The sequence below is a fragment of the Xenopus tropicalis genome, chromosome 4 (assembly GCF_000004195.4).
Source record: "Xenopus tropicalis strain Nigerian chromosome 4, UCB_Xtro_10.0, whole genome shotgun sequence".
In the NCBI taxonomy this organism is placed as follows: Eukaryota; Metazoa; Chordata; class Amphibia; order Anura; family Pipidae; genus Xenopus; species Xenopus tropicalis.
Genome location: NC_030680.2, coordinates 50883665 through 50907897, shown reverse-complemented (window position 1 = coordinate 50907897; position 24233 = coordinate 50883665). Strand labels below are relative to the sequence as shown.

Sequence of the window (24233 nt, the reverse complement as noted above, 5' to 3'; positions counted from 1 at the left end):
ACTTTAGAACAAGAAAACCCTTCAGTGACAAAATTTTAACCTTGTTTATCCACCAGTCAGGTAATAAAAGTCTATTCTAAAAAATATTTAGTGGACACAATCACAGGTCCTATTACATGTATAACTTTTCTTATCAGTAACACCTAGTCATGGTAACTCATTGCCACCAGGACCTATTTGATCTCAGCAATTTCCCTAATATAAAATAGTGATAAAACACACAGATAGTTGGTATGTGGTACACGTTTTTTTTTCTGGTAGATATTACTTCTAGTTATTATATTTTTTATATGCCAAATTGTGCCTGTTGCACAAGCAGGAATATTTCACTAACTGGGTGGTTTCTCAAAGAAATATACGACCAGTTGTAAAAGAGGGAAAAACAAACTTAAAAATTGTGAAATATTCAAATTTAGTAAATATAAATAAGACACCCCATATTTCTGTTAGGTGTTTTGTTCAAACTGTGATGCCAGTTGTATGTGCATCAGACAGAATATTGCTCATGAGCTGGATAACTTGAAGGAACCATAAACATTTTAGCAGTGATAAGTCTAAAACAACTGGACTTGCCGAATAATCTTGAAAATGTTTTCCCTTTTACCCACTTCTTCAGTTCAACTCAAATGAGTGGTGAAATATGTAGGATTACTCAGTAAGTTCCATTGCTGTAGACTTACTAGATACTGGATATCATGACCTGGACAAATGAAAACCTTCTCCTTTAACACCTAGACATGTGCCGTACTCCATAAGCAACCTATACTTGGCCAAAGCCATGTATAAAAACTAACAAAATAGAGGGAGGCGGTATTCAGATCAGAAATTAATCAGCAGCTTATGGGCCCCGACATCTGGCCAAAAATCAGGCTGAGGTAGATTGGGCGGGTTTAATAATCCCCTGGGGGCAAAGAGAGAATTGGCTTATTGATGCAGTCATAGCTCTAACAGCCTGTATCTAATAGCCAAATGATCGGATCAATCCAATATTGCCCATCTCAAGGTGGGTATATCTGTGAAAGATCCTCTCATTTGGCAACCTCGTTAATTGAGCAGATCTTTCAGTGTATGGCCAGCTTTCGAGAATCTAGTTAATGGTTTTTAATGCTATTAGGGACACAAACATTCTTCTATTTTAAGCTTTACAAAAATGATTTGGTTTCATTTTCACGGTCTCATGTTTTCTAGCAGCACTTCAGTAAACTGTTACAATTAATACATTCACTGCCGACATTTCTCTCATGCTGCTGAGAAATGTATAAAGATCCATGACAGGGTGGAAAGTGAAATTAATTAAAACTTAAAGGTGATCTGCCCCTTTATTTCCTGGTTTATAAATTCAGTGTTTTTTTGCAAAATTTCCTTCCCTGCTTTGTTAAATTAGGTTTGTCCTACAATATTAAAATACAGTTAAATAAGGTTTCCTGTACAGAATAGCCAGAGCCCATATTGTTAGCAGAACATATAAAAACTCCACCTGTAAATGAGCTTTCATTTGGAATCATGTAATTAATTGTTAATCTATCTGTAGGGACTGTACTACAGTTGCAGAATCATACTGATGAATTTGGGAAATCATAATGTATACTGCTGTTCCTGAAATAAGGCTGTGTGCTTTCTATGCAATATATTGATGGAATCTAATCTGAAAGTTTGTCAGAAAGGTGTCGGCTGAAAGACATGGAGAGGGATTGATGCTTTGTGGGCAGAAACCTCTCTCAATATACAAGTAGGGGATCAGTTATCTGGAAACCAGTTATTCAAAAAGCTGGAAATTACAGGAAGGCCATCTCCCATAGACACCATTTAAATCAAATCATTCACAATCCTATTGGTTTTTTGTGTTTAAATTATTTTTAGTAGACTCTCCCATACCTGGACCACCACTTTCTACTTGTGTTTTGTTAGTTCTATGTGAGTGTTTTGTCGACTACTGGTCATTTTATGCCTTTATTTTTGGTTTTGTATAATCTTTATAACCAAGCGTATTTCCCATTTAAAAAGAATTTTAAAAGAATTGTTAATGGCACCTTATTTGGCGCTGCAGCATCCCAACTGGCAAGTGCCTTTGCTTAACAACACACACATCACTTGTTGGAAAAATGTTGTATTTGATTACTTGGATTAAAATTACAGTATTTTCTGCTATTTGTCAGTAAAACATTAATGGAAGTGGACTCCCAACTTTCATAAGAAAGCGCATAACTGTCCATTTCCCACGAATACAAAATGAAACACACCTCACTTTTTCTTCTATTCAAGAATAGAGAGCTTGATTTCCGTTTAACTCCTTTACTGCAAAAGGCATTCCCCAACGCAGAGCAAGGTGACATGCCACCTGTCCTTTTGCTAGCAAAAAGCATTAAGGAATCTATTTACATTTTCCCATGAAAGCAAATATTTCCTCACTTTATATTTATATATATTTATATATGTACAAGCATCTACATTTTTCTTTTTCCACAGAAGGTTGTTCAAGATGCTAGATTTAGCAGCAATTGTGAAATTCCAGCACATTTTCTAAACCAAATATATCTACAGGGCAAAGAAAAATGCAAGGTGTGAACTGCAACAAAATATATATCTTTTCCCAAATAATCTATGTGCTTGTCACTGTACACACAATTATAAACAGTGGAGACAAGTAAAAAGCACAAGACACCTACTAAATAAAGGGATGTTGGAAACAAACAAAAACAAAATAGATCACTCCAAAGTCCTGATAAAACCCCACCCCTCCAACGGTGTTTGCAAGTGAAGAAATTGTCTTCCCTTTAAATGTGCATTCATATACAGATAAAGAGTCCATTTCCCATGTTTCTTTATGCATTAACATAAGAGACCATGTTAAAACTAGAATATATAAAATAAGTTAATGCCAAAAATCAACTATCAAGACTTGCCATTGCCATAAATGTTACAGCTTGTATACACAACTCTAGTCTATTAGTATTTAGTTCCAAAATACAGAGACCAAAGTTAGCACTTGCATTTGTATGCAGAGCTAAGTTATTTCACTAATAAATACACTCACTTAAAACTCTAGAAGATGACCATGGTACAAAAATGCTTTAATGGTGCAGTTCACAGAAAAAAAATGCAACCTCCAGTTGCATCAAATGTTCTCGAGCATCGCTATGCTAATTTGTGGCAATTTCTTTGCTGTCTTCCACAAAGCGCATAAATCTGAAGGATGTGCCATTTTCACTGCTTGCTAATTTCTCCAGACCAGCTAGAGGTGCATTTGGTTCAGAGTTCTGGAGCTTTTCTAGGCTTCCAGTCAGGCCACTGATGGGGGAGCTCCCACCGTTTCCCAAGCTTCCAGCCATTGGAGTAATGCCACCATTCTGAATGACCGAAATCTCATTGGTCTTCATTGCCAATCCATTGGACAGCGCTGCTGCATACTGATTCCAAAAACTTGAAGGATCCGCATTGCCAGCCCTTGTACCTAAATCCTTCTGGAACATTTCAGGGAACTTAACAGGGTTTCCTCCAAGAAAAGCCATAGGTCCATCAACTGAAAGCCTTCTTCCTCTTCTTGCAGGTGTGCTGTTCCACATGTGAGTTCCCATATGAACCTGAGTTCAAAAAGATTAAAACAGGCATAGTGTAAATAATAAGATTTACAATTATTATAGTTAAACATTTTTCCATATTAATTTTGACAAATACATTTCCTTAAAAATTGCCATTGTAACATAAACAATAGTCATTCTTATTACTGGGGCAAATACAACATGCTATTGTTATTGGGAGTATGTTTACCATCATTTAAAATGCTCTATTGTTACATAGCTATAAACAGGATAGAAGGATCTCAAGTTATAGTGTCAATTTTTTACTGCATGAGCAAAGATCAAAATAAACAAAGGAAAAATTTGAAAACAAAGAAAGAAATAGAAAAAAGAAAGGATGAAACAAGTATGGTTCTCTGATTACTCAGAGGCTCTTTTGGAAAGGAGTGATCTTAGAGTAATTATTCATCTCACATTTCTGACAGCAATCTCGAGAGACATTCTCTGTCAACACCGTGTGTGTACACATGTAAGTGCTCAGCTACTGCAGAAAGACCTGAGTCAGACACACTCTAGCAGAATAAAAAAGATCCTGTTTACACAAGGAACTTTAAAAAAGTATGATAAAGTAGTGTGTATATATTAATATATATATATATATATATATATATATATATATATATATATATATATATATATATATATATATATATATATTTTAACCTAAAGCCATATGCTTAAATCTTCCATGCATTACAGTATTAACGAAGGCTCAGGAAGACTTAGCCTTCCCAAAATAAGGCTAACTGCCACATACAATTATAAAGCTCTGCTAAGGAGGGTTACTTATTTGTACCTGTTGTCTAAATGAAAATTGCACTTCCTTTACTGGAAGTCGCAGTACAAAAGCATCTGGAGAGATGAAGGTTGGCGATAACTGCTGCAGATAGATTGAAAGACTTTTTCTGGGCTAATTTGTCTTCCCAGATTAATTACATTTTTTACTGCAACCTAAATCATTTTTTATTGCTTTAGGTAATCCAATAAAAGATTTCTTTTATTTGAATTAAAAAAAAAAAAAAAAAATCAACATGCCAAATGAGCTATGAACATACAGATAAATATAATGTAAATATATGGGTTAAATTAGAAAGCTGGAGTAACTTAATATCTATAAAGATGAGGGTGCTTTAAATAAATCTAAATGCTTTTAATGTCCTGGGTTTAAAGATCTAATGCATACCAGATTGCTGGTTTCAAAACGCAACAGAGATAGAGGAGCGAGTCTGAAAGTCTTCACTGCCTTCCAAACCCACTAACTCATGTCGTACAGTAGTTAAACTGCCAGAGAGGATTCTGGGTAACAACATAACATACAAATAAGCACAACATGGTATTATGGCCTCCCTGGGGGTTTTTCTTGCTGCAGTAAATGAGCGTAACAGATAATAGATTAAAGGAAAAACTATTATATGTTTAAGAACCCTGTGCATTTTTAACATTAGCTTAAATACTTTTCTGTTCCTGAAAAACCCACTACATTAACTTCCTTTGCTACTGTGACGCAACTGGAATATATTAATATATATTGGCCAGGGCACCAAATTTCAAAGATTTCATTAGGGAAAAAACAAAAATCTAGCATGCAAAAAAAGAAAGAAGAAAAGAAAAGAAATATTGTATCACATCCATTTTCCATTTTTCACAGGTCAAATATGTGAAAAGCCTTGACTCCAGATGTCCTAAATGGTTCCAAGTAATGCCCTTGCCCTCCTCAGCCACAAAACCTGTTCTCATTGCAACATCCAGCATAAAAAGCAGCAGAGACCAGTGACCACAGCAGACAGCAGAAGTAGAAAGGCTGAATACGAAGGAACCCCAAAGCAAGTCTTGAATGCATACAGTGTATGTTGCTTTCAGAGACTGAGAATTAAGCCAAAATCAGTAAGCAGAGTGGGATTTTATTGGAGGGTCATTGTACCAAAGCAATGCCGAAGAATTTCAAGTCATAACTGTACTTAATTAAAAAAAAAAAAAAAATACAAGCATTGTGGTTACAGTAAAAAATGTTTATTTCATGTCAGAAATATGGTCACCTAAAAAATCAAGGCCATTAAAATATAAGCACACGTGCTTTTACTCCATATAAGTGGCAATAATACAAAGTAATTTAAAAAACAAAATACAGTTCTAAATAGGCAACCCTGAAATTTTGACCAAGTTCCCTTTGTAAAGGCTTTACAAGACAGCAGAGACAGCTCTGTGGCTAAGTCCCTGGAATCGGACTAAGGAGCCTAGTTTGTTTCCTATGACAATTTCTACCAAGCTCCTTGTGGCACCAAGCAAATCTTTTTATGCTAAGTGGGCCCAGCAACATTTCTGGGCCTAGAAATGCAGCTAACTTGAAGTTTCTAAAGAAAACACAGTAATTTTACAAATGAAGGGTAAAAAATATTTTTTGGTGTTATATGCCCTTTTAATATCTATGGGCCAGCAGTGGACTGCATGAATAAACCTGCCACAGGCAATTTAAACTGCAAAATGGTCTTAAACGTAAATCCTTAACAGTTAGGGGCAGATTTACTAATGCTAACTAACACTAACATTTCACAATTTTTTCTGTTGAATAAACTCATTTCCATGAATGTCTAATATTTACAGGCACTGGACCTGTTATCCAGAAAGCTTGGGACCTGGCGTTTTCCAGATAAGGGATCTTACCGTAATTGGGATCTCCTTACCTTATCCTGGGCGACTAATATCCCCAAATTGGCATCCCACCGGCGAAAATGTAAATCGCCAGTGGGGTGGCATACGCAGCGCCTCGCTTTCGTTGAGGAAACTTGGCGCCGCGTATGCCATCTCACCAGCGATTTACATTTTCGCTGGTGGGATGGCAATTCGGGGAGATTAGACTAATCTCCCCATGTACCAGAGCCCTAAGTCTACTAAAAAATTATTCAGACAGTAATTAAACCAACAAGATGGTTTTGCCTCCAATAAGGATTAATGATATTTTATTTACTTTTAGTAAAAGATACTGTTTTATTATTACAGAGAAAAGGAAAAATTATTTAAAAAATTGTTAATTATTTGATTAAATGGAGTCGATGAGAGTTTCTGGATATCGAGTTTCCAGAAAACAGGTTCCTGTACTAAAAAGTCTGAACTGAAAAAGCACATATGGGAAAAAGCCACCGAAAAATTGCAAAACCCCTACTTTTTCAAATTGTTGCACTAAAACCTCTACTTTTTTGAAATGTCACAATAAAACAGAATTAAAAATCTAAAAACCACTAAGGTTTTGTAGCAAAGAAGGATCCTCCAGGGAAGGGAAGGGACATCTACCATTGACTTCTACATGATCTTGCTAAGTTTTAGCTGTTAAATTGGATTTTTAGTTGTTTTGTCACACAGTAAATTTAAAAAAAAACCATTTCTGTGACTTTTACTGCTAGAAAAATCCAAATCGGAAAAAAAAAAAAATCGGAGATTTAGTAAATGGCCCCCTTAATGTAACAAGTGAGTCAGTAAAGCCTGATGAAGGGACTTCAATGCATAGGGACAGTTGGCCTAAAATCTTGAAACACTTAAATGGTTCATTAACAGTTAATGTAAACAATGTAGTAAATGGCATTATGACCAAATATGAAAAAAAGGCCAAGATTAATTAAAACTATTTTGCTAATAGTAAAATAATTGGAAAAGTAATATAAACACAAAAAAGTCACACACTTTTCTTTCATTGCCCATTTAAATAGGTATGCACCAAATCCACTATTGGGATCCAGTCGAACCCCAAATCCTCTGAATCCTAATTAGGTCATGGAGGGCATGGTGAAAAAACTTCAACATCTGTGTTTATGTGACAAAAAGTCATGTGATTTTAAGGATTCCAATTCAGTTCGGCCAGGCACATGGATTTGGCTAGATCTGAATCCTGCTCAAAAAGACTGAATCCTGAACTAAATTGTAGATTCCGTGCATCCCTACATTTAAATGCACTGTTTTATTGACAATGTGAGATTTTCTCCTCATGTAGTCATCTAAATGCAACCATAAGACTGCCATAAAGGCCCTTTTATTGAACAAGGCTAAAAACTTCAGCAGTGCGCAATGGCAGTGGCCTGTGCCATGTACCTATTGGTACTTCTCAGTAATTTGTGCACTAGCCAGGAGTGTGCAAAGGCAGGATCATGACACTACATGACTATTGCTCATTGCCTAACCTGACAAAGAAAAAAACTAACTTTACATCCAATAACTGGTGGGCTGTTAAAAGGTAAGAAGGATGCTTCTGATAATAAAAACAACTCCTTTTGTAATCATTAAAGAGAACCAAATTAAAAAGCAACAAAAAAAAATTCTGCCATTAATGCATTTATGAGAGGCTTTTCCTTTCACTTTACTGGTACAAAAGGTAGGAAACCTACAATTGAAATTAAGGGCAGAGAAAGTGCTAGATAACCCACTTAAAGTTGTCCCACGTTAACCAGACAAGCAGGGTTAGGCTTCCACAGCTGCTTTTGTACCATAAGCAAATTAAGTTCTCATAAGGGGTATGAAAAGACATACATACAGACTGCCAATGAATTGCACATATTGAACAGGAGATTAGTAGAACTGCGTTCCTGATGAAGATGCCCAGAATGAGGATACTATTGCATGCTGGAGGGTCAGCAGAAAATAGTTATATAGGAACACTGCAGATTTGGTAATAAACACTTTCAAGATCAGTTCTACTCTTTGGAACTCTAGTGGGGCTTTTGGATGAGACTTAAGGTGGCCATACACGCACCGATATTATCGTACGAAACCTCGTTTCGTACGATAATCGGTGCGTGTATGGCATGTCAGCGAGCCGACCGATATCGCAGGAAGCTGCTGATATCGGTCGACTCGCCGATCGGCCAGGTTAGAAAATTTTGATCGGGCGCCATAGAAGGCGCCTGACCAAAATTCTCCCTTCAGAGCTGAATCGGCAGAAGGAGGTAGAAATCCTATTGTTTCTACCTCCTTACCTGCCGATTCAACCGACGGTCGTACGAAACATCGTGAGATCGCCACGTGTATGGCCAGCTATATACATATCAACTCGGATATAAGCTTCCTCTGTATATAATATGCACAATCAGTTGAAGGTCAGATTTTACACAGGCTCTTGTATTCCATGCCAAATCGTAATTGCAATATGTTTTAAAGTGTAGGGGTGGTACTTGTCTATTTATAAGAAGAAGGTAAGAGCAGCCCTGTTGCCTAAACTGTTACCATGAGGCATTGCTCGTGAACCTGGATGAGTTCTGAGCTGGACCCAGAAGCCTGACCATCAGGCAATGAGTTTCCTGTTTGCAATTTAGCTCATAGCCAATGACCCCAGCACCAGTATGTCAGAGAGTAACGAGCCAGGAACTCATGTGTCAACTGCAGCCCCCACCCGCCAGACTGCCTCAAGCCCTGTAATGCAGCAATCACTTACTCCTTACCAGCGCAGAAAGCTGGCAATAGTAACACATCAGGTGGCAACAGTCACATATCATTAGCCTAAAGGCTGTATTTACCTTTCATACTGTAGCAAAAACATTCGATAAAAGTCCACTAATTGTGAGTAATAAGTCTTGTGTAAGCAAGTAAATAAAGGGGGAAATATATTTATTTAATTTTTTTTTTTCTTTTAAAGAGAAACTAAAAGCTAGGATTTCCCTATGGAGCTCATGAGTAAAGGTGGCCATACACAGGCAGATCCTAGCTGCTGATATCGGTCAGCTTATCTGCTCATCTATGGGCATAATTGACAGCCTGCCCGACAGACATCTGGCCTGAAATTGGGCAGGTTTGATTTCTCCGTATGATTGGGGACCGCATCGGCTCATTGATGCGGTCCCTGAATCGACAGCTCCTATACCCACCATTCTAATCTGATTGTTTGGCCCTAGGGCTAAACAATTGAATTAGCCAGATATTTGCCACCCGTAGGTGGGGATATCGGGAGAAGATCTTTACATGTATGGCCACCTTGTGGGGGATCAAACCTGCCCGATCAGAATGTCAGTCGGACAGGCCCATCGTTCGCGCCCATACACGGGCACAAATGCTGCCAAATCATTCTAAAGGACAGATATCGGCAGCTATAATCGGCCTGTGTATGGCCACCTTAAGTCTGTCTCTTGTGTATTTGCAAATAAAGTCTGCAACTGCCTATAGATATAAACTTCAGTTTAGAAATGAGACCCTCTTTTACTATTTTTTTTTGCAGAACAATGTGGGTGGAGCTGGACAGTCACTAGAGAGGGCTTCAATGGGTGTTGGAGAATTGTGCCAGTTGCCATGAAGCATATACTGCATAGGGACTGAAGCCATCTGCTATAGACTTCCATTGCAAAACCAGAAACAGACACAGTAGGCTGATGTATGCAGGAATCTTGCAAAAGGCCACTAACTATACGTTACAATTTAAAAAGAAATGGTACTGTTTTAATCTGGGTGTGCCCTTGAACATAGTTCAGGGGGACTGTGATCTCCAGTCAGCAACATATTGAGGCAGTTGGAAGTTGTAGTTCAGCAATAGTTATAGCATTCTGAATTCTCTAATTTCGCTGCATGAATCATATATACGGTATCAAGGAGAAAAGGGTTAATTTATTATATATAAATCAGCTGAGGTTGTGGAATAGCACAGCACAATTTATATGAACAATATCCTTTTTACAGGAGATGATCTTCTACTCTCTTTCTACTGTTAAGTTTACTTTAATATTCTATTTCCAAACTCTCCTAAAATTTCTCTGTCTGCAAAAACCTGCATACATTTTTTTATTTATAGCACTGGACTATTTAAGAATCCATGCAAAAATAAAACTTCTTAGCAACTCTGCCACGTTTGATTGAGGATTGCTCTTTTATGCACTATTTTCATCTTATGTATATACCCCTATCCATCACCCTGGCATACTCATTGCTCTCATGGGACATACGTTCAAGAAAAAGCCAGCAGAACTGATCCTCCGGCTCACAAAATTATCTCTCTGTTTTAAAAGCATGAGCCATGTTTTTGTAACTGGTCGAACCATTTTTGTTGAAATTCGGGGGTTTAGTAGCAGATAGCTTAAACTAAAGACCGAAGGGAGATGTGGCACATTATAAACTCACATTGGTACTCTAACAATGTCATTGCTACCGTGCCAATATTCATGCCCTGTCACACACATCTTACTAGTTCAATGCATTGGCACAAGTCTCCTGGTCTAGTGTCAGCAAAGCCAGTGACTTAATTTTTTAATGAAAATCTATAAAAATATTGAAGTAAAAAAGTTCTTAATTAGGGTTTTTTTTTCCCCCCTATTTGAGAAGACCGCTGGTGATGAAAGCATAGAATAGCAGATTCATTATTCTACAGATAATATTACAGTAGGTAGAATCCAATAACTTCTTAGAAAACAACAGATGTGAGCGCAAACCATGATCCCCTGTGGTGATTGGCAGATGCAACAAGCTTTATTTGTTTTGTGGGCCTATGAGCTTGCATTTCCTGCAGAACATCCAAAAGACAATCCCCACTGATAATTAAGGCACCTCTGCATTTTAAAAAAGCCTTTTAGTTTTATCAGTCTATAACAATGGAAAATGCTACAAACTGCAATTCTACCTTGGGTGTAAATCAATGAAGAAAATGCTAAAACAAAAATGATGTAATAAAGAACTAACAGTTTCTTACCTTAAGGTTGCCTTTTGTAGTAAATGCTCTTCCACATATAGTGCAGGCAAATGGTTTTTCACCAGTGTGAGTCCGCTCATGGATTTGTAAAGCACTGGAAGAAGAGAATGATTTCCCACATGCATTGCAGTAATGCTGCTTAGGAGTCCTTCTGGCCAAAGCAGGAAGCAGAACTGGCGATGTAGCAGAAGATGGCAGAGATCCTGATGAAACTATATTTGTAGGCTGTTCTTTAATGTCCTGAGAAGAGCCATGCATGAAACCATTAAATTCAGTCTTTATTATAGTTGCCAGTGGGTTAGTAGGTGTTGAGGGAACTGTTGGGGTTGGGGTCATACTGGAACTGGGTTCAAAGAGTTGTGATGGTAGATCCCTCATCTGGTGAGTGAGCATATGCTGTTTCAAATTGCCCTTTGTTGAAAAGCCACGATTGCAGACTGTGCAAATAAATGGTCTCTCTTTGGTATGGCTTCTATAATGAATGTCCAAGGCACTCTGACATGCAAAGGTTTTGCCACAAATATCACATATAGTGTTTTTATATTTACCCCGTTCTCGGAAAGGAAATAGCACACCTAAATGTTCATCTTTGATCACTTTATCTGTGTTGCTAGATGTCAAGTCCAAAGCCCCTCCATTAGCAGGTGTAGGGGACAGTCCACTGGTTGGGTCAAGAGACAGAGCTCGATGAATCTTCTCATCTGTGTTGGGTGATTTCAGATAGTCATTTGTGCTATTGGAAGGAGACAAAGCATGCATGGAGTAAGTCGATTCAGAGGCAGCAGGGCTTCCAGCACTTTGGCTTTCCATGTCACCACCAAGAGATGAGGAGTCATTGGTCATACCATCACCCTCAATAGACCCATTTTCAGTTGACTTTAGACTGGCTTGGAGCTGTTCAGCAAGTCCAGCATTAATTAATTTCATTTGATTCTCTAAAGCAGTGATACTTGAAACTTCAGGCGGCAGTGGGGAAGAAGAAAGGCTGTCTTGAGATGCATCAACAGATTTAGGGGTGTCTGGGACACTGCTGTCTGGACAATCTTCCATGTTTTCATCTGAGAAATTGTCTAGATCATCAATAGTTTTCTCATCAAAGGACCCAGTATCTGATTCCATGGAGTCAGGATAGCTTTCAGCAATAGGAGTATTAGGAATCTGCCCTCCCATATGCATCCTAATATGCTGTTGAAGTACAACAGCATTTGTAAATTTCTTTTGACAAATTGGGCATGAATGCTGAACTCTAAGAGGTGGCATGGCACGATGGACACTGTAATGAGTCTTTAAGTTACCTTTAGTTGTAAAAGCACGACCACAAATTTTGCATTTAAATGGTCGTTCTCCAGTATGTGTCCTATAATGCATTTTTAGAGCACTCTGGCAACTCAGGACTCTGCGACAAATAACACACTCATTTGGGTCACTTGACTTTTTGTCAATATTCTCTACAAGCTGTTGAAGTTTTGAAGTCTCTGATGCAGGTGCCACGTCCAAAAGTCCTCCAAATGGAAATTTTGCTTTAAATTGCTCTGACATTAGAGGCAAAAGTGGATTTGGAAATGAGGCCGAGATGCCAGAGCCAGTTGTGGGAGAGCAGGCAGAAGTATTAAGATTTTGGATGCAATCTGAATTTTGAGACTGCTGTTCCTCCTTGTCTAGAATGGGCATCGCAGCCTCAGCCTCATCTGGAAGATCACTAGTTTTTTTTAAAAGTGGCTCTGTAGCGGTCTCACTTTTTACTGAATCAGGTGGGCTGGCAGTGGGATGACTAATAGCTATAGGTTGTGGCTCTTCAGTTTTTATAAATGAAGTCAAGGTGGGAATTGTTGGTGGGAGAGGCATACCCACTGATGTTGTTAAGGTAGGTAAAACTGGTTTAGTGTCCAGCCAGTTTGTTACAGGTTTTTCTGGTGGGATAGACATCCCATATGGAATACCGGTGCTTGTAGGAATATTGTCTAAATGTTCCGGCACTGGATATGGATTCATCTGAATATGGGGATATTTCTCTTTGTGACGCTGAAAATGAACTTTAAGATTCCCTTTGGTGGAAAACCTGTTTCCACAAATGTTGCATTTAAATGGTCTCTCGCCGGTGTGAGAACGTAGATGGATCTGCAAGGCACTGTCACTGCCAAAAACCTTAGCACAGAATCTACACTTGTGTTTAAAGAATGCCTCATCAGATGTACTCTTAGTTTCAAAAGCAGTCACGCTGGGTGGCTTACTTTTCCTCAGTGAGTTTAAATCCTCTGCTGTTGTTCCTATGCTGGGCAATGTGCCAGGGAAAGGTGTGGTGTTAGGGGCAGGCTGAGGTAGTAGTGGATTGGATGCAGGACTTAATAAACTACTTATTGCAAAAGCTGGTGATGACGTTACAGGTGCTGGTGGGTTACTGACCTGTGAGCCACCGGTGCTTGAAGGTACTTTGTCTGAGGAGGGTGAAGTAACTGTGGATGCCAATGCATTCATATTTGGAGAGGAACTACTGATGGATGGAACTGTGTTAACAGGATTGCTCTGAGGTAGCTGTATGGGTGGTAGTTGCTTCATACCACTGATGCTCGCGGATTGGCTAGCAAGACTTTGTGCTAAGCCAGCTGCTGCAGCCAGCTGCTGGGACAAATGGGAACTCAGAGTAGTCAGTGGAGTGGCAGATACTCTTAAAGCCCCTTGAGGGCCACTAGCTGAAGTGGGCATGTCTGCACTCTGTGATGCCAACAGTAATATTTGGTGACGGATTTGTTCAATCAGATGCAACTGGTGAATCTGTTGTTGCTGTAAAGCCAAGAGCTGTTCCATGAGTGCAGGCACTGCCAGCTTATTGTTTGCTGCCCCCTTAGTTTTGGCTTCTTGGGAGAATTGTGCCACTGCCACTCTAGTGCTCTGAAGGTTCTCAATGATGACATTGCTGTTGATCATAGAGAAGTTGCCCAAGGCTGTCAGATCCCTTACTTGAGGTAGCGAAGTTGTGATAGCTGAGGTACCCAATGTGGGATTATTACTGCTTGAATCACCATTGTCCACTTTGTTAGAACCACTGCTGCTATTGTTAGTTTCCGAAAACTCCACCTCCATGGATTCTTCTTTGTCAGGCTTGCCGTGCTCACCATGCTCTGAAAGGTCACTGCAGTCTGCTTGATCTGAGTTATTAACTGTGTCATTCATGTGCTCATCAGGATTATCCGAGGGGGGAATAGGAGAGCTGGCTTCAGCGGGAGGTGGTGGATTTTCATTCACAATTAGAACCAATTGATTTTTAGTGCAGTTCTTCTTGTGCTGCAACAAATCTGATAGTTCAAAGAACTCTGCACAACATCTGCTACAGACATGCGCCTCCTTGTTCTTGGGCGTCCGATGGATTTGACCCCTCTCTGTGTTTCCTATAGGGGCGAGAAATTCAGACATACATTACATTTATTTTTATAACCAAACTTATTTTTCTATCTTTCTGCAGCTGCTGTCATTCATATAAAATGCAACTGAAGAAACGACACACAAAAAATAAATAAATAGAAAACATTGAGATCAGGTCAATTTTTTAGTAATAATTTAATCTAAAAAATTAGCGAGGAAACCATCAGTGCTGGTGTCTAACAATAATCATTTCCATTAGATGATCCATCAAAATATAAAATACTATGAACAGCAGACATTTGGCAATAATGAAATTCCATAGAAAATATTGATTTCCAATATTTCATGCTCCTTATTGTCTAGTTGCCCGCTAGGCGCAAATCAACAATTTAAAGCACTCATTAAACGTTCCAGTTCTTGTCATCCTTGTTCATTTTCAGTAGCCTCCAATATACTTGACAGCTTGCCCTGTCTACTTGGGAATCATTTAGATACCAATCAACCTATGCTGACACAACTAAAGAAAACTATACCAATCACACTAACTTAAACTGATCAAACTATATAAAAAAAGGTTTGAAAGGGAAAAAAACATGTGCACGATATACAAAGTTTAACTGACAACTAGCCTAGTGAAAGGAAAATAGTTTACTAGAATTCTTGGCAATAAAACCTAACTAAAATCTTTGCTCCTAATACAGTAGTATACTCCCACTAAATTCTATGGAGCATATTTAAAGTTGCAAAGATTATAGAAAATCAAAATGTAAATATATAAACATCCATACCCTGCACCACTGTATGAAGTATGCATATCAGAGTTTTGTATATGAATGGTTTAAAGTGATAGAATACAATTGTTGCATGCAGTCCCCTGTTCGCACTAGTTGCTCACATTTCTTATCACACCCAGGACCATTTGCAAATTAAACATAAAAAACCCCACTAACTGATCCTATTGAAAAACAGGATGGTTTCCTATTGTTCACTCAGCATGAAGACAGAAACTGCTGTTGTGCAAAATGGAGAGTGGTTATCTGCTGTGAAAACTCCTGTTTAATTCAGAGATTACCACCCTGTGTGTTTTACTGCATTTCTTACAACAAAAAAAATCACATAATGGGAGTTTCCGTGACTCCATAATCAATTTGTCCATGGACACAAAAGTGAAAGTCTAGTTTATGATTTATAGATAGAAATCACTTTCAGAAACAAACACACAGCTAAAAAATAACAAAATGAAATCAGAGTCTAGCATAAGGCATTATTCAGCATTCTAAAACTGTATTATTTTGCATTACGTCCAGATACACACTATTCCACTAAAATTATGATTGAAGTTTACACCGACTCTCCTAATTTCTAATATGTATTCCTGTATTTTACACACACATTTCCAAAACACATTTAATACACATGCAGTCAAATATTGCACCAATATCATTTAAGAATACTAATCAGTTAGCATACATATATGTCTATTGCATAATACTTCTATTAGTCTACCTTTATTAGAAAAAAACACCAAATTTTGTGTGCATGTATGTTTGTGTGTAAGAGAAAAGAAAAAAAAAAGTGTGTGTAGAGATAAATGATAGATTTATAGACAGACAGAAAACCCTGATAAATGAAACCCTATTGTGCCTGTTATACTAGAATTAAATTGTAAGCTTCAAAGAGACAGGAACCAACGTCAATGATTTTGCCATAAAGGGCTGTAAAATATGGGGTGCTATATAACCAAAGACGTGTATTTGTGCATATTATATAAATTCACACACATACACACAAGCACTTGCAATCTTTGGCTTTAACTTTGAAGGGAAAAAAGACTTTGGCACTGAAAACTTCTTTTTAAACAACATTGTAAAGAACATCCTAGGCAAGTTCTTGAAACGTAAAAGAGAGGATGCAGGTTTTGTGAAGGGACAGGGAATGCGTATGCATTGTAGAGGCTTTTTCTTTTCTCCCATAGAAATTCCGTTTCTAATATATTCAAGGGAAATGTTTGTTGCACATTTCCATATGTAATGGTTATGTCCCCATCTACTTTTACAGCCAATTATGAAGGAACAAAAAGCCATTCTGTTTGTGCACACATTTTGAACGAAATGCATTAAAACTATTATGTCAGCATGTTCTTTTAAGCTCTACATTCAGTGGAAAATACTTTTCAACCAGATCACATTTATCAAAACATAATGCCACTTTAAAAAACAGTTTTGCTTGGTCAGCTGTGCTTAGGCAAATAATAGCAGATTCTGAGCTAAACAGCTAACAGAGCGGCCAAAGCCTTCACTCCAATAAAGCAGGCACGATTGCCAAAATATAGCACTTTTTTGGATAGGAGACAACCAGCAGTTCTCCTGGATTTATATAGTTAGAAAGAAAACACATCCCCAGAAACCTTAAAATGCTGCCGTTATATTGGAATTGCTTTCTTATAAACAAAAAAATAAAAGCAAATCAATGCAAAAAAGAAAAGAAAAGAAAGACATCTATGTGAGCAAATCAAACTATTTTTAGCTAGTGTGGCCAAATGCAGCACAACTGTAAAGGAAACAAAATGCCAATATACATACTTTCATGATTAAACTTTAGTTTTATTTCTTCTGGTTCAGATTTCATTTCTTCAGATTCTCTGCTGATCCTTAGCTGTAGCAAATCCAGTGTACCTAAAATTAGAAATAGATGATGGGGTGTATTTGCAGAACCCAGAAGCAAAATGCTATTCTTGCTGGACTATTCATATTCACCAAAACTATACACAGTGACCCAAGATCTTTTAAAAATTTTCCTAACAACTCTGGAATCACATATCGGATAGAATCGTGTGTAGTAGAATTTACTAATTTATTTATCATTATTTGTTAATTTATACCATAAAACAGTTTTGTGTTTTCAAGATTCTGTAAGGTAATTTGAATTTTAAAGCCTTCTGTAAAATGTAATGTAAATTTCTTCCCAATAAAATTTCTGGGTGATATATAATTCAAAGTAGTAAGAAAAATACCTATTCTAATAAGTAATAAAATGCTTTATAAGTATAGGCAATTGCAATAATTGAAATACTGTGCATATAATACTGAGGGGAATAAATGCAAATATCGGGAACCAAGAGTTTAAATAGTTTTAAATTAAAAATATAATTGTCATGTTATATTAGTGAACACTAGGTGGGGATCCAGATGCAGATCTTTCAAGGGAAAAAAGTATAGGACAACTTCACTGTCACGCTAAAAAGAAAGACTCCTTGAGGCTACATCTACACTTTGGCTACATAAATATTGGCATTGAGACAAGAAACTAAATCCCAGTTGTTTTGGAGAGCACTGGTCTATGGGAAGTACTTGTCAATCCGCTGTGGGTTTGTGTTATTGGAGGGCAGGAAGGGGGAATGGGGTTAGTGGAGAAGTGGTGCTGATAAGGTGTAGTTAGTTTGTTAACTCCCTGCTAAGAAAGATCAGGAGAACTGGATCTGGGGTCAGGGAGAGAGAATCAAAAAACATATTGGGAATCTGAACTTTGTCACCTTTTCAAGAGATGAGGCCAAGAGAGGTTAAGAAAGCAGAACACTTAGATTGATGCACATCTCCAGGCATCAAATGAGCAGAAAGGCAGGCTTTCCTTCCTAATTTGGGATGTATGCTTGTGGATGGATGGGTATTGGGATGGATGGATACAGACAGACCCATAGATAGAGAGCAACAGACACACGCACATACAAATGTGCTCAGCAACAAAACTGAAATTTACTAGAAATTAACATATGCTTCACACATTTACTTTTCCCCCGTATATGAAACATAATTTTATATTACTTCATACTACCTAACAGCAAACAACAGATTAACAACTGGCAGTAATTAAAATGTTAAAACGTAGTTCATGTAGATAGATCAGCAGGAATCTAAATGATTGTCACCATAAAGTGACTCTGGTCCTTGCAAAAATAATACATCTAAAACTAGACGAAAAAAAAAAGTTCATATTTGAGAGATAGGTGATGTGTGTGAGAAGGGACTTTTTTTTCTAGATGAAGAAAGAGCACATATGCTGGATTGCCATTTACAAGCAGAGAAGCAGCTGAATGTTATATACCATGATAAGGAATTATCAGCCGGCTGCCTTGTGCAGTCTCTGACCGTGAGAAGACTTGTTGCTCATCAGGTGATACTTTATCAACCTCAGAAAAGTAAAATCATTATTCAACTGCAAATGGGATTGTTTTTGTGGGACAAAACAAATCCAGTGAGTGGATATGAACTAATACGAATTTGGAAAAGTTGCTGTGAGACCCTGACATCTAAAATAATGTTAACCATGCTCAACTATTCGCCTTTATTTAAATATATGTATATATATATTATCTATATGATACAGTAGAACCCCCATTTTATGTTTTTCATGGGGACCAGAAAAAATTATCTAAAATCCAGGAAAATATAAAATCAGGGAAATGTCTTATGCATTGTAAATTGGCGGGGCTACAAAAAAACAGTGTAAAATTCAGGAAAACTTGAAATCAGGGTATGTAAAATTGAGGTTTCACTGTATAATAATTTAATCTAATGTTGCAAATTTACTGTGCCTTGTATTACCAGCATAGTAATATTATTACAGCAGGATAATCCTGTAAAACTATTACGAACCATGTCCTGCAGGCAGCTTGCTCAAGACCTGGTGACTAACTTATGTTAAATGCTCGGTGATCTTTTCAGCCCTTCTAATCATTTACCCAGCGCCCTGGAACAATTGACGTTTTAACATTATATTTCACAAGTGAGAAATTTATGGAAAAAGTAACAATTTGTACTAATTTAGTTTTGTCTATTTAAATATCCGTTAAAAAATATAAAGAAGGGGGAAAAAAATCACAGCAGATTACAGTTCGTTTTTTTCCCCCTTTTTTACAGCCTATAATTTATCTATACAAAACACAGCAATTATGTAGCAAAAGGCAAGATCTTAGATAGAAAGAGATGGCTTTGATGTTGTTTTTTTTTTTTTTCTTGCCAATAAAAGTTTCTAAGGAAACAGAATACAAAGGATTTGCACCAAAAAAAAACTTGTTCCACCTAAAAAGACTTATATTATACATTCATATAACTACTTTGAAAGGAGCACAAATTCCTATATTTTATATATATATATATATATATATATATATATATATATATATATATATATACACTCACGTTTATACTGACCAACAAATTATAAAAGATCGGTTCTAAAAACTAATTTGTGGATGCTACTGTGTAAGGAGTTTAGGAGATCGGATTAATACACTCAATAATTATAGTATTTAGCATCAGAGGATTTTGGTGGGGGGGGGGGGGGGAGTACATATTTTTAGGCTTGAAAATATTCAAGTGATTAGATCTTCCATTCTGAATTGCAGGCTTTTGAGTACAAACTTCAGGCTTGTTTGGTAATGAATTTGCAGGGTGGGGTCTGATAAACACAAATATAAACCTTGGGATGGGGGGGAATTAGCATTCCTAAACAAAACTCAGGTTCAATTGAGAAAAATGTAAAGAAGATGGTGAATATTTTAAATTGAAGTCTGAAAGTTCCTAAGAACAATTTGGGGATAACTGGTTTAATGAGTAACCAAGCTAAGCAGGCAGTGGGTTAATCTTTTAGCTGCTAGATCATGAAATCTATTTTCTCCCAAACTACTCCTGAATAAGTAACTGTGCCACAAGCAGCATTGTCCCTATCCCTGGTTTGGCCATTTTTTTTTTGGGGGGGGGGGGGACATTCAGAGGGGTCACAAAGAGAAAAGAGATAAAGTAATGGAAAAGCTAAAAGTTATCTAAGACAGTCAAAAGGTGTTTCCTTCTGCTACCTGCAGAAAGGGGGTCTCCCTCACTGATTAAATAATATCTTATGCCTAGAAAGTAGAAGCAGATGAAAACATATTTATTAATAAAATATCCACCTCTGGGGACGGAGTTCACAGCTCATGTGGAGCTCATTGTTTGTTAGTGAATAGCTTGGGATATGTGGCCCTTTAATATCGCACCGTTTCACAATGGGACTTGCTGGGCAGGCTGCTACCCCTGGAGCTTGTTTAGGAAAAGGGGACAAATCACCGCTCAAAGGGGGGCTTCTGTAATAGAGCAGCAACTGTCACACAACAAAGGTAACGAAATCAAGTCGCACTTAGGCGAACTGCACCTCTCAAAGCCGTAGAAAAATCGGCTCTGAATTTTGATGCCCATAGAAGCATCTTCAGACGGCCAATGGCAGTGTTTTAGTAGCGACTAAAGCACTAAAATAAAACAGTGCAGGACCCGATCAAGACCACCTCGTCCCTCCACCCCAAGAGAAAGTGTGTATCCTCCGCTCCTAAACTCGGTGTCCCAGCGCTCAGAATAAACTCTGTACAGTAGCCTATCGATATTGCTGCGAGGCGCTGTTTGTACATCAAAAACTCTGTTAATATAAGTAACTTTGCCTCTCATCATTGGCTTTTTCACATGAATTACGGAAATGTAAAATAACATTAAAAATGTTAATAAGGAGATGCCCATGACGCCCCGGAGCAGCGCTAGGGTCCCTCTTGGCACCCACAGGGAGACGCAGGCATTACGAGTGCATCTCTAGTCAACAAAGCCCTGTAACAAACTGAGAGGCTGCGATCCCAAACTTTCCGAGAGGTGCCACTTTCTAGGGGATTGTACCAGGTGCCCGCAGAGACAAACCGGGCAGGTCAGAGTGCCCCCACAAAACTACTTGGTGCTGATGTTTAGCTAGCGTGCGACAAATCGCAGGTTCAATCAGAATTAGAAGGGTTAAAGTTGCTGTCGGGAAGCTCTGGAGGACTTGGGAACAAGTGAAGATGATGGAGCTAACACTGCCTAAAGGACTCAAAAGAAAGGAACTGTTTGCGGAATAAGGGCTGATCCGAAGCCTGAAGGAAGATAAGAGATGGAGGTGCCATGCCACTTACCATGACTTCCAGGCAAGGCCAGGCCGGGGTCCGATTGGAAATGCTGGGGTTTCGCCTGCTTCCTCCGAGACATGCTGGCTCACACATCAGCTGGGGCAGAAGACAAATAATTTACTCCCAAAATGTGCTCCCAATTGCGGGCAGGGAGCCCCAGCCAGCGCGCATGTGTCCTGCCATAATTATGATGATCAATAATGCATTGCGATTAATCATAGGAGTGGGGTTAGTAATGGGGAGGGGGGCTGGCACATGGCCAGCTCTATTCAAACCAACTCGCCCTAATCAATGAGCTTGTGATTCGCCAGAGGCCCCTGTCTCTCTCAGCTGCCACCCAATGATAAGGGGGCCGGCTCACGGGGAGGGAGGGAGGAGGCAGGGGCTTGTGTTTGGATACAAGGTTAACCCTCTTAGCAACAACTCGCTAGCGCTGCGACTACAGGAATGTTTCAGGGGCGATCTGTGACTGCACAGGGTGTGAGGGGTACCCAACTATCCATTCCACCTTGCTACCCAGGAGTTTGTTGTAGATCTCAAGCTCTGCGAGCAAGCAATACATCATTGTGGTCACTGGAGTGCGAGAGATGAGTAGGGGATGAGCTACCTATTCGCCAAACGATAAGCGATCTATACAGCTGCCTTCAATATCGCACCGAAATAGACAAGAACCGATCCCTGGGCTGCACATCCTCATCCCGACCTGCCCACCTTGCCAGTGCGATCTGTCGCACCCGGCTAGTTAAATCATTTATTTTGTACGCTTTTACTTTCGCTCGTCTGCCTTGCTGAACTCCGGGATGCTGAATTTTGTAGTTCAGCAACAGCTGGAGGAGCAAGGGGTGCAACCCCAGTGATCTATCCCCATCAGTGGCAGGTAGGCAATAGGCATAGTGCTGTTACCCATGAGCTCCATTAGTAATTCAAGTGAAAAGCTCAATATCATGTTACTGCTAGCAGGATTCTTTTCGCCCAATGTTACTCCACAGTAGATAAAGCCGACTTTCTGTCTTTTAAATCCCAGGGAATGAAACGTCTGAGCATCCACCAACTATCGCAAACTGGAGTTTCAGACTTATGGACTTATAATGCATCCTGCAGAGGAAATTTACCTTTATGTATCCAAAAACCCCCTATGTCCCAGGGTGTAATGGTCTCCAGGTTATAATCTCCCGCCCCGGTCACTTTCCCTCTTCTTGCCTGATAACCTCATTTCTTGTCACAAGAAGTCTTTGAAACTCTGGAGTTTTTCCAGCATGAAAGTTGTTGCAAGTAGCAGACCTGCCCACTTGCCTTTGATTGGTTACTGTGCCTGTCTTTTAGGGAAAGGCTACTATGTTAAGAATAGATGAGAGGGCGGGGCCAGGTAGCATGAGGAAAGAAAGCGGCAGGCTCAGTTCTTCAAGTAACAGCATAGAGGGAGCGCTGGGGTGGCAGGTTCTGGTGGAAACTAAGCCGTCTCTTTTCAAAAAAACAACCAACCAAAAAAAAGCACAAATCAGATGAACTAGGAGGCTGCTTCTGTACCAACTTTCTCTTTTTCTTGGCCAAAATCCCTAAATACTGTACCACAGGAATCCTATTATTCTGAGTAGATCCCTTTGTGGCCACTACTGACCCCCTAGTACCTCAGCTCGGCAGGAAGGCTGTTGCTCATTGAGTTGACTGATGAAAAACAACCGCAATACAACTGTGCGGTGTCTTTTGCAATATTTTACTTGTTCTGCCAATAAAATATATCTAGTACTAGATTGCATTTAACTGTTTGTCTTCCATGTAAACATCACATTTATGTATGTGTGGTATATCCCAGCTAATAATGTGGGTTTAGAATGGGCAAGGTTCTTGTTTTTCAACATGTATTATTTTCATTTGGTATTTGTCGTTTTATCACAAATACAGCTATCTACCAGTACTGGGGGGACCATCTTTCTGACAGAACGTTTAACTCTGTTGGGGGCTGAGTTTGAAGGATGGACATAATAATGTTTCAATAGGTGATACTGAACAAGTCATTATTTTTCACTGAATATTTAAAAGCATCCTTTGGCAGAGATTGATCTCCGAAGCTTACAGGCACCCAGTGCTTAGCTGCTGCACACACTATATTTGTGTGCCTCTATGTATGTGCACAACATATAATATAGTAAGATATAATTAGAGCAGCATGAAACTAAATGGTATAAATAGTATAGTGTGTGTTCCTTTAGACTAAGCTAATTATATTTGGAGGAAAAAAGTTTGTAAAGTGAAAGACTGTCATATAACATGTTCTTACTGTAAGTACACCTCATTAGTTATAGGAATGTTTATATAGTGCAAGTAGGAATCTACCTTTCTCATGATATATAAATCTCACTGCAGACACACTCATACACACACACACCCAAATGCACAAAACACTGGTGGAGTTGGAATCAAGATGCATCATTTATAAATGGCTGCTGCCCTTTAAACATTAAATCAGGAGTACAACACTCCTACATTTAGGTATGTTACTATCTTCTTTTTAAAAATGTGTAAATTGCAAAGTTTTAATTTTAAGAATGAAGGCAGGAAAAAAACAAAGTATTTTTTAATGCCAGGTTATGTGTTACGTAATGTAATTTTCTATACATCCTTCAATATCTGTCTTTATTTTTGCAGCAATGGGTCAGCTCATCTGACAATAATACGTCTCTTCATCCCC

At 38.5% G+C, this 24233-nt stretch overlaps 1 protein-coding gene and 1 long non-coding RNA gene across 5 annotated transcripts; one reads left to right on the top strand and one right to left on the bottom strand.

Moving 5' to 3' along the window:
* Window positions 1-2091: 2091 nt before the first annotated feature.
* On the bottom strand, window positions 2092-23732 carry sall1 (spalt-like transcription factor 1). 4 transcript variants are annotated; one of them, XM_012960358.3, is made up of 5 exons: window positions 22657-23732; window positions 21551-21640; window positions 17172-17264; window positions 11230-14615; window positions 2092-3581 (listed from the first exon to the last, which is right to left on the bottom strand). In XM_012960358.3, the coding sequence occupies exons 2-5, from the start codon at window positions 21621-21623 to the stop codon at window positions 3141-3143; spliced, it is 3993 nt and encodes a 1330-aa protein (XP_012815812.2). In that variant the 5' UTR covers window positions 21624-21640; window positions 22657-23732; the 3' UTR covers window positions 2092-3140.
* Window positions 21634-23293, top strand: LOC116410390. The gene is made up of 2 exons (XR_004222349.1): window positions 21634-22421; window positions 22569-23293. It is a non-coding gene; the product is annotated as an uncharacterized LOC116410390 (long non-coding RNA).
* Window positions 23733-24233: the final 501 nt, after the last annotated feature.

What these genes read in the sequence shown, in the direction of transcription:
- sall1 (XM_012960358.3), bottom strand. Translation starts at nt 21,623, where the DNA reads ATGTCTCGGAGGAAGCAGGCGAAACCCCAGCATTTCCAATCGGACCCC. An exon ending in ACTAAAGTTTAATCATGAAA is followed by an intron (nt 14,616 to 17,171) that starts GTATGTATATTG and finishes TCGCCCCTATAG; the next exon opens with GAAACACAGAGAGGGGTCAA. An exon ending in CTACAAAAGGCAACCTTAAG is followed by an intron (nt 3,582 to 11,229) that starts GTAAGAAACTGT and finishes TTTTGAACTCAG; the next exon opens with GTTCATATGGGAACTCACAT.